At 50.0% G+C, this 10,353-nt stretch overlaps 4 protein-coding genes across 4 annotated transcripts; 2 read left to right on the plus strand and 2 right to left on the minus strand.

Annotated features, from left to right (window-relative positions):
- Positions 1-1,132: 1,132 nt before the first annotated feature.
- Positions 1,133-2,303, plus strand: PtrM4_052770 (TauD, Probable taurine catabolism dioxygenase; the record flags this gene model as incomplete). The annotated part of the gene is made up of 3 exons (XM_001937028.2): positions 1,133-1,316; positions 1,367-2,092; positions 2,149-2,303. The coding sequence occupies 3 exons, from the start codon at positions 1,133-1,135 to the stop codon at positions 2,301-2,303; spliced, it is 1,065 nt and encodes a 354-aa protein (XP_001937063.1).
- Positions 2,304-2,844: 541 nt separating this feature from the next.
- PtrM4_052780 (Monoamine oxidase) lies at positions 2,845-4,935 on the minus strand (the record flags this gene model as incomplete). The annotated part of the gene is made up of 2 exons (XM_001937029.2): positions 2,845-2,993; positions 3,045-4,935. The coding sequence occupies 2 exons, from the start codon at positions 4,933-4,935 to the stop codon at positions 2,845-2,847; spliced, it is 2,040 nt and encodes a 679-aa protein (XP_001937064.1).
- A 1,271-nt stretch (positions 4,936-6,206) lies between these two features.
- PtrM4_052790 (Trichoplein multi-domain protein) lies at positions 6,207-7,459 on the minus strand (the record flags this gene model as incomplete). Its single annotated transcript, XM_066104974.1, has 4 exons — positions 6,207-6,467; positions 6,548-6,826; positions 6,869-7,137; positions 7,270-7,459. 4 exons carry the CDS (start codon positions 7,457-7,459, stop codon positions 6,207-6,209), a joined length of 999 nt encoding a protein of 332 aa, XP_065959538.1.
- Positions 7,460-8,735: 1,276 nt separating this feature from the next.
- Positions 8,736-9,291, plus strand: PtrM4_052800 (TdcF, putative translation initiation inhibitor, yjgF family; the record flags this gene model as incomplete). Its single annotated transcript, XM_066104975.1, has 3 exons — positions 8,736-8,859; positions 8,910-9,007; positions 9,058-9,291. The coding sequence occupies 3 exons, from the start codon at positions 8,736-8,738 to the stop codon at positions 9,289-9,291; spliced, it is 456 nt and encodes a 151-aa protein (XP_065959539.1).
- Positions 9,292-10,353: the final 1,062 nt, after the last annotated feature.

Raw genomic sequence — 10,353 nt, forward strand, 5'->3', positions numbered from 1 at the left:
ATTCCTAGACCCTTTGATATCTTTGATATGGGTTAGCAAAACACATCTCGTACTCTCTCCCCATATAAGTGCGGAACAGGTCTAGAAACTTCTTTTGTAGAGCCTCAAGATGCTTTATTAGTCGTTTCTTAGTTATTGAGCTCCTAGATCTCACAATCTGGTGGCGCGGCATGATGTCTCTTCCACTCATGCCTATCGCGCACACATTTCTCACCGGGAATCTAGGTGGTGATTTTGGCATCTTTGTTGGAGGAATTCAGGGTAGACTGATTATCAGACGATATTGAAAGAAGAGGATGTAGTTTCGCCGCAGGCTTTTACTCAGGGCTTAACCGCCAGACGCAAGCATGGGTGTAACGGCTGACGGCCAAACCAGCGAGACTAAATATCTGCGACTCCAGCAAATACACGTACACTTGACCGAAGTTCCATCTTGTGCCATTGCTCTTGATCATTTCATGATAGCCTGCGCCGCATAGCTCCGTCTTCCACTGTGCGCATTGTTGCGCCTAGCGCAGTCACGTGATGCGACACGCACGGGGAGATTACATCCACATATAGATGTCTTGAGATCGCTCAGCACTTGCGAAATCTCCGTTAGACATAAAACGAAGTCGAAGCAGTTCTCTGGGTTTAAGGGGGACTGTTGTAGTCCAGCTTGACAACATGTTGTGCCGAAGTGAAGATCAGCTTCGATCTTCTTCCCAAGCTACTCAGCGTTGGAGACATACTTGCCTCACTCAGCAAAAGTCGCAGTGCAGGTGAATTCCCAGTTCTACAATCTTAGTATAGCGCAAGTCAAAAGACCTCGGAACATCTTGGTGCAAGGTCAGGACCGGAAAAAGACCTCCGGAGCGAGCAACAATGTAAGATCCATCCTTATCTTGAATGTTAGTACCCCGCAGAAGGATACTCGGTCAACTTTCTACTATTAGTGTAGTATTGGATTGTCGATGTGCAAATGTGTATGCATGCTGCTTACGTGCTCCGGATGCACATTGCGTGATTCAGCCCCACCTGAACTAGCATCCTTCAGCAACATGTTCGCGCGTCGACATATAATAACCACTCGAACAATGATACTAATTAGCCTTTTTATTCAATTGAAAAACCTTGTCGTATCATTACCAAGATGACAGTGGCCAACGGGAAAACGTACCCACTGCCCCAGAAGAAGTCTGGCGTACTTGACTCCAGCTTCAAATTCGAAGAGACGACTCCTGTTATCGGTCGCGAATACCCAACTCTGAACCTTGTTGATGACGTTATCAACTCTGCCAAAGCCGATGAGCTTATTCGGGATCTTGCCATTACCAGTGCGTCTTGCCCCTACCAGTCTTCTCAAAGCGCCCTAATTGAAACCCAGTCTCTGAACGCGGCGTTGTGTTTTTTCGTGCACAAAACAATCTCACGGATGATTTGCAAAAGAACCTCATACTGCGTCTAGGTCAATTGACCGGCAAGCCCGCTGATTCGACACTGCACATCCACCCAGTCCTCAACAACACGTCCGAGTTTGGCGTTACCGACGCCCAGATAAGCACCATAAACTCTACTGAGATAAAGCAGAACTTCAGTCAGGGATACGAAGGCAGGAAAAGCAGTCATCGCCACTATGGTGCTGCGCAGTGGCATTCGGATATCCAGTTCGAGCCAGTTCCAGCAGACTACACGTCTCTGCGTCTGACGCAGCTTCCAAAGACAGGAGGAGATACTTTATGGGCATCTGGTTATGAGATGTATGATCGCTTTTCGACAGCTTATCAGAAGTTCTTCGAAGGCCTGACGGCTACATTTGCCGGGGACGGGCTCATTAGAGCCGCTGAAGCAAATCCAGATGTAGTCAAGATCTACGAGAAGGAGCGCGGCAGCCCCAAGAACGTGGGCAGATCCTTGACTGCGGTTCATCCCGTGGTACGCACGAACCCGGTGACGGGCTGGAAGAGCATCTTCGCGCTTGGACCGTTTCCCAAGTACATCAACGAGCTCAACGTCGAAGAGTCAGACGAGTTACTGAAGAGATTCCGCTCGGTCATAACGGAAAACCATGATTTGCAGGTGCGCTTTAAGTGGAGGAACGCCAATGACCTCGGTAAGCTTGTCAATGTGTCTTCTTCGGCGATGAAAAAACTGCTAACGCTCATGAAGCGATCTGGGATAATCGCAGTGTTTTCCATAGCGCGACTAACGACTATGACAACCTGAGTGAGCGTTCTGGAAATCGTGCCGTAGGAATTGGCGAGGTGCCGTATCTAGATCCCCACAGTCAATCTAGGACGGAGGCTTTAGCAGGGGGACTGTGAATTTGGAGGGATATGATGATAATAGCGATGCCGAGAGAGAGCCCGTGATGGCGTATGTAGCATCGCTGGAACCATAGAAGTATCCTTAGCGCACTGCATTGGTCAGATGATAGATGGATGAGGACAGTCATGTTCGAGTGTCATGGATATATAGCAACTCTGGTCGCGTATGAAGGTGCTACTCCTCGTCATTACCCACCTTGAGTGCCAATACTATTAATCTCGTACTTCTTGAGATATGTTGGTCCCGGATGATATCCAATTGTATCGCTGTTGGCGAGAGGTGTGTGTCGAGGTTATCGCAAGAGGAAGGTGCCCCTGTGTCAGTGCGGCGACGCTAGAGATGGCGTCATATCAAGGTTGTCGCACCCCATCATTCCTTCATCGCATTTCCGTCCCGAAGTTGTTCATCGTCTCAAGTTGCTACTTTATCACCAAATCACAGATCCATCATTGTCGCTGTTGAGAAACTTGGGTATTGCTGTATTAAAAGTCTATCATCTACTGGACGAACCTTCTCAGGTCTTTGCCGAAAAGCTGCCTATATGGAGATCCACCTTCCCATCCAGGTGTCTACAATCTGTTTGGCTTCATCAACGAGACCCATGTCCAACAGGAGTTGAGACGTGCCGCGCACAGCTGAGTCGAGTGCTGAGAAGATCCATGCATGTGTGTAGCTCGTGTGTTCACCTAAGATGGAACAGTCAGTATATGCCTCAAAAACACAAGAAGGTTACTTACCAATGAAAATAGTCTTGAGTTCGGTCTTGTAGTAGGCGGGTAGGAACAAGTCTTGCTGCCCGACGGTTGGCGCAGCCCAAGCGCCAGCCTGGTGCTCGTCAGTCTCCCAGCACTGGCGTTCGTATGCGCCTGTCCATTGCTCTGCAGCGATGTCGCCATGAATCTCTACCATCGCGCGCTGTACCATGGCGACATGGTCAGCTTCGCTGAGTGCGCCAACTGAGCGGGCGAGAGTGCCAGAGATGTAAGAGCCGAGGATGACACCGGGGCCTGTTGAGTTGATCTTGTACGAGGGGTAGCAGACGCTGCCAATACCCGCGATATCGACTGAACCGCAACCACCAATGATAGGAGGCGACAACTTTTCCCAGAAACGAGTCTTGTAGCGTAGTGAAACCTTGCAGGATTGCTGGTAGTTCATCTCGCTGATGGCACGAGACAAGAGCGATGAGTACCTAGGAAGATTCCAGAGCCTAACCTTTGAGAAAGGCACTGCAACAACCGCGTAGTCGTACTCTTCGTTTTCCGGTTCCATCGCCAAAGGATCTTGACGCCATTGCACTGCGATCTTGCCGGTGCTTTCGTCATGTTTCAGACCGGTAACCTTGCGGCCGAGAGTCAAACGATCCTGGACGTGCGGGTAAAAAGCGCGAGGCAGCGACTCCAGACCCTTGTCAATCGTCCGCCAGGTAGTGGCACCAAAGTACACGGTGTCGTAGTTCCAGATGGGACCGTCGTCGTTGCCAGTGATATAATCGACTACATCATCGCTCGCGTTGAGTGCATACTTGATGTATGCAGCCTCAGACCAGTGAAAGAGACCCTTCGATACAGCATCCTTGTGAGCTTGGAAGACATTGGCCGCAATGCCCTTCAAGTCGGCAGGGGTGATATCTTCCCACTTCTCCAAGGCCTCAGTGACGTCGTCTACAGTCTTCTCGTCAGGAGCGCCCTCGACAGGGGGTAAGGTGTATGCGGTAGCATTGTTCTTGATCTGCGTAGCACTGGGAACGCGTCCGTTGGGTAGAAGGAAGCCGTTCGAACTGGCAGGCACGTTCGGGCTGGACTGGATCCATGGAATGAAGTTCACAGCAAGGCTGCTGGTGTTGCCACCGTTCATCTTGTTCAGGGTGGCTCCAAGCTGGAAAACCATCTTGTGATCTTGGATGTCGAGAGTCTCGTTCGCATCCGGGTAAAAGGTCGATACTGGGAAGCGCATGGGTCCCATCTCTTGGTATTGGTATTGTTCCGGAGTGCTACCTGCCAAGTACTTGGTTCGGATACGGCCGCCGATGCGTTGCGAAGATTCTGTAATGTGCCAGTCGTGAACACCTACTGAGTCCAGTAGAAGACTGGTCATCAGGCCGGACATTCCTCCTCCAATGATAGCAATCTTCTTGCTCTTTTCGACTGCAACATACGATGCATTGTTCTGCTTAGCCTTCATGTAGGCTACACCGTCGAACCAGGGGCCCATGGCATCAGCAACGGCTGAAATGTCCTCTCGTCTCCGCGGTTGGTGCTTTACTGGAACACGTGTTGAGCGTCCAATGAGTGTGGACCCGGAGTAAGCGTGGATACAGCCGCTATCAACAGCATCCTCTGGTACGATCCAAACAAATCTTTCAGGTCGACCGGATCGCTTGATGTAATGTGAGGCGATGTCGTGATGCCTGTCGCCGTGGCTCTTCATAGCGCAATCGCCATAAACCAATCGGACTTCGCCCTCGAAATCATCGTCGCCATAGCCAACGTGGACGTTATGTACCGAGTTTGATGTAACGGCCAGAGGCTTGAAGAAAAGCAGATCTGTACGAGGAGTAGTCGGGGTAGCAAGAGCACCACCAGCCAAGGAAAGGGCGGCCGAGGAGGCTGTGATGAGACCTTTCATCTTGACTTGAGAGGTAAATCGACGTGTGGGACAAAGACACCTGAAGACAATGGAATCATGTCTCTTCATATACCAGACTAATCCATGCCACAATCAGGCACCATTGCTAGGCTTGCAACATTCTCACATACACGTTGGTCACAAACAGCCTTATCATCGCAGGGCATCCACCATACCGGACGGAATAGTAGTAGCAGCCCACCTCTCGTCGACGGCAAAAAAATTCGAACACTGCAGCCGCGATAAGAGCCACAAGGCGTCGTTGGACGTGGAAGTGGGCGAGTATTCCTGCAAGATGGGATTCGCAACGCGTTGGACTACCGTTACAGCTGACCCACATTGCATACTCGAAGCGAGGCAGTAGCGTAACGGACAGTGGAGGTACAACTTTTGGAAAAGATCAGCACTGTCTTGGGAGAGATAACGGGTTCCGGACCGGGGCTGTCTTAGTCCATTCTTAGGGCTCCGTTCGCTGGACTGTTCATCATTATACCGGTACGCATATCGACAATCCACATACTACACTACAATACCACCTCAAGTCATTGAATATACCGCGCGGCTTTGCTCGCTGATGAGTTACCGAGAAAGCCTTCAACGAACAAGTCGGACTTTCAGCTAGCAACGCGCAAATGTTTTGAAGTAGCAACAAGCAGATGCTTTTCCGTAGCAATGAGCCTACGCTTTCTGGTAGCAGTCACTCGACGCTTTCGTATTACGGTACACGATCGATCATCTGAATCCGAGATTCAAGGGTTTGGGCGCTCTATCAGGATTCTGGAAAGTATCGAAACCCTGCACATGTCAATCTTGGAAGTGCCACGTTCGTAAGGCGTGCGTGCATGAGTCAAACATGACGAACGATTATAACGTGGCATCGCAAGTTCGTGCGGGTAGATGGCAACACGGCCGGCAAAAGAACTTCGGATGGTTTTCCATGCCGTCGGCAAATAACGTGTCTGTGCGCGTGATGCCCATAATCGCGTGCCGCACACCCCACCAATATCGCGACGACGGCAAAGTTGAGGCTGCGCAGCCACGTACAATAACTATTATCGCGAGATTTTCCGGTGTATTGATCTATAGACGTAGCTCTACAACTTTGTCTATCTATATTTTGCCGGAGTATTGACGGCCCGGCCGCGTCGGGTGGTTGTTGGTGGGGGAGCCGGTGCAGCCACCTCAGCCAGAGTACCACCGCCAGCACCACCCACGCGTCGTTTTTTTGGCTGTTGCTTTGCAGCGGGCTTTGAAGCCTTACGCTTGCCCGACTAGGGTTGTTGTATAGCCTTTGCAGCGTCGCGATCGCGTCGTTTGGCGTCAAGTTCGGCAGCCTTTACAGCCTTGGCTTCATCCCGCACCTTCTTTGCCTCCTCACGCGCCGCCCGCGCTGCCTCTTTGATCTTAAGTTGATAGATCCTGTTGTTCTCCTTTGCCTCTTTCAACTCTATCTTATCAAGTAGCTCTTTCTCCTTCTCCTTCTCCTTCACTAGCTGCCTAAAGCGGGCCTCTCGAAGCTTGCACGGCGACCACTAAACTGCCCCTGAATAGAACGCTTTTCGCTGCTGTAGATCTAGGGAGGTTCGTGCCGATTGCGGGGCTTCTGGTGAACGTGTAGCGCCGCGCGCAGTGCGTCCTTCTCGTACTCGGCGATCTCTTTGGCAGCCTGGAGGCGGAGGAGTATTTCTGAGAGGTTGTTGGCCGCAATAGAGCTCGGATCGTAGGCCTGATTAATGAGGTTCGTGATAGTAGCTCTACTCACGTTCACTAGTGGCGGCGGTGCTGTTAGTGTTGACTTTCGGAACTTTTTAAGTACTACTTCGGGATCTATAGGAGCTATCCCAGTGGCTTTAAATGCCTTCAACGCGTGCTTCTTAATAAAAGAGGAGTCCTAGGCAGGCTTAAAAAGACGGTAGAAGTCATCCTTCCTCACAGCTAAGAGACCGTGGCTCGCCTGGAGGTAGTGCTGCAAGCTGAGTGAGTACGCGGCTGCTAGAGGTTTGAACATTACCACATCGAGTGGCTGCAGCGTATGGGTACTATGGGGGGGTAGTACGAGTAACATAATATTGTGGGCGATCGCGTAGTCAATAAACTCCATAGTAACGTGACTCCCATAGCCGTCAAGGATGAGTAAGCGTGTGTGATTGCCGGCCTTCTCCTTCGTATGGCGATCAAACACCTGTTCGAGCCATGCCAGGCCTACCTAATCATTGGTCCACCCTGAGGGACTTGAGGTAACGTAGACTAGATCGTCAATTGCGATATCATCAACCTATCTGGCGTACATGTTGCCCGAAGTAGCTTCGTATATAATCGCGGGCGGTAACGTACTCCTATTAGCACATATAGCAGCGATAACAGTGATCCAATCTCTGTTGCCGTCCTGTATCACTTTCTTAAAGCCCCCAGTCTCATATTTCTGCTTACTAAACACTCTCTTACTCCTCCCCGTTACTCTAATAAGGAATCCCTTCTTATCTATATTATATACATCCTGCGCCCGAATATAGTGCTGAGCCATTTTAGTAGATAGTAGATCAAAGTACGACTCGTACTTGTATACAGAATCAGCCTGGTGGCGATTGCGGTCCAAACCAGTTGACCAACGTGATATAATCGCGTCGGGATGACGGTGAAAGAAGCGCGTCACCTAGCTTTAGGAGGCAGCCCTTCCGGCTATAGCACTAGCAAAGTTCTAGATTATAGTCCTCGTCGGTGGTAAGCCAGCCTTAGTAAGCTCATTAATGTGCTCTAGAAGCTGTAGCTCCTAGTGTAGGTAAAGGAGTTGCTGATTACGTGATTTGGCTTCATTTGAGCCCCGGATCTGTTGATGGCGTCGCGACAACGTAGAGCGATCAACACCAAAGCGGCGCGCAACCTCAGAGTATGTAAATTTATCTCCGGGATCACGCGATTCAATAGCTTCAATCGCAGCGTTGATACAACTCATAGTTGTGGAGTTATGGGTGGTTGAAGTGGTAAGGGTGGATTGGTGTTGATGTTGCGGGGTGTGCGGCACGCGATTATGGGCATCACGCGCACAGACACGTTAAAAAGGCGAACGGCAAGCCTTGAACACCCTAAGTGGAGCCCCGCGATATCGATAACGCACGACGGCTGGCCTATAACCACGACCCTTATCTTGACACTTTGTAATCTTTATCTTGACTTACGTAGGACGAATGCACCATGTGGATTTCACGGGATGCACGCACAGCGCAGCCGACAGCTGTCTCGGCGCCAAGGGAAAATACGCTTTTTTGGTCTGCATGCTTTGCTCCACAACGTATTGTGTGGTAACCTCCTTCCCTTTTCGGCGCCCTTTGGATATCTATGAGTTTTCCTACCCCACGAAAACGGCTGCACCTGCTCAGGATGGCCTTGCCAGCTTAGGCGTAGCGGAGACGATAAGGTTCTCGATGGGATTTCCAGGGCCTTGGGGCCGGCGGCCGAATATACGGGATTACGAAGGAGTCGGCTGTGCCGCTCAAGGCTAGGGATGACTGCCTTGGCTGCGATTCATCAGCCTCGAACGCAGTTCTCAAGAACATTATCAGCGAGCTTGACCAGGTTTATGGGATCTCGCAGCTCTTGGAAGGCATGGCACTCGGTGTAATACGGGCGGTGAACTTGGACCAAACGCTATAGACTTTAACGTCAGTACTGGTAAGCTATCATCGCCAGGTATAAGACCATGGACGAGCCGAAGATGTTTAATCTCTTCATCTCAACGAATTCAATCATATCCCTTACCTATTTGTCCCATTTGGAAGTTGATTCAAAGTAATACCACAATCATGGTTTCTTTCTCCATCATTACCACCTTGCTTGCAGTTGCTGGCGCCGCCGTAGCGAAATCTACTCCTAAGTTCGCTGAGCAACCAGTTGTGACCTACCTTGGTACCCAAGGGCCAATTTTATGTACATCAATCATAGCTTTGTTTGTCTTTCACGTACTGATCAGTTGACAGCAAGCGGCGCATGGACATCCAAAGGAATAGTGTACACCTCCGGAACCGTACCCTCACTCAACGGGACCATTGTATCTGGAGGAATCGAGGCACAAACGGTACATACACACTATCTGATCCTACACTACATCTCACTCACAAAACCCAGGCTCAGGTTATCAAGAACATTGCCGCGGTACTTGAAGAGGCCGGCACCTCATGGGAATACGTCATGAAGACCACCGTCTTCCTCGCTAATATGTCTGACTACTCTGCGATGAACGAAGTCTACGCCGCTATGTTGCCTAACCCCAAGCCTGCACGCACTGCTGTTGAGGTTGGAAAGTTGCCTGGTAACTTCTTGATTGAAGTTGAGGCTATCGCCGCGATCCCCGATTCATGAGATGCTTGAGTGCATTATTGGTATTGTAATGGTTGAAGAAATATCTCTCAGGGATCTATATCAATACTATACATTGATCATCAAACATGACCCCACCACGCGTTATCAAATCGTGATGTATGAGAAGAGCAAGGTCGAAAAAGCTCGGTAGAGCTATTGTCAAAGTCATGTAATCGATGGTTCTTTAGTGTGTTCTCGTAACTTACATGCTCAATATGAGTTACACATTAAAGAGTGCAGGCTGCCCCTAAACAAAATCGACACCAGAGTATTAAGGATAGGCCACCAGCCATATTTCTGGATTTTTCATCGATGCACTCGAGGAAGGGCGGACGTGCAAAGTGCTCTTGCATTCTATTTCAAGTTGCTGTTCAATGATCGCTTCTTAGGGTGTTTGGTGCACACGATAAACAATATTTACTATCAGACGAAGCTGCTCGTAGACGCCGTGCAAATCTAGCTTTTAAAAATGTCAAGATTCTTGCCGTATCAAACTGAAGGACCAACGATTGAGTGAGAGCTGACCTTTCTTTGCTTATGAAGGTCGGCGCTTGCTGCAGCTTATGATTTGTTGAGGACCTCATCTACCAACATTTGCAATCGCATCTTTAAATAGCACCGGTAGGCCCCGGGCCGGGACTGTGGGGTATGAGCGGGTTCGGAGTTTCGTTGGGGTGCGGGCATCAAGAATAAGCCGGTTACTCAAACCACCAGGCCTCACCAAGCGACAACCGGGACTTTTTGGTGTCATCGGGGTAATACTAACACGCTTTCGAAACACACCGATCAGGAGTCAATTGCTAGATTGTCCGCGGAGTATCGCGTTTGAAGAGGAGTTCAACACTTATGTATGCTGACTGTAACTACCGAGGCACCTAACGTCCCCGCTAGCTTGTTGATTCAGGCTTTCCTCCTTTGGGTATAGCACGCGGTGTTTCGAGTGAATACGCACCCTGTTGTCGTATATCCGAGGCCATCGTATTACGTGCTCAATGGTGTGCTCGTTTCCTGTAAACGTTCGGAAAACCGCAACTTGAAGTGCTGACTTTCACTCAGCTGTCT

The sequence above is a fragment of the Pyrenophora tritici-repentis genome, chromosome 10, assembly GCF_003171515.1.
Source record: "Pyrenophora tritici-repentis strain M4 chromosome 10, whole genome shotgun sequence".
NCBI classification, from domain to species: domain Eukaryota; kingdom Fungi; phylum Ascomycota; class Dothideomycetes; order Pleosporales; family Pleosporaceae; genus Pyrenophora; species Pyrenophora tritici-repentis.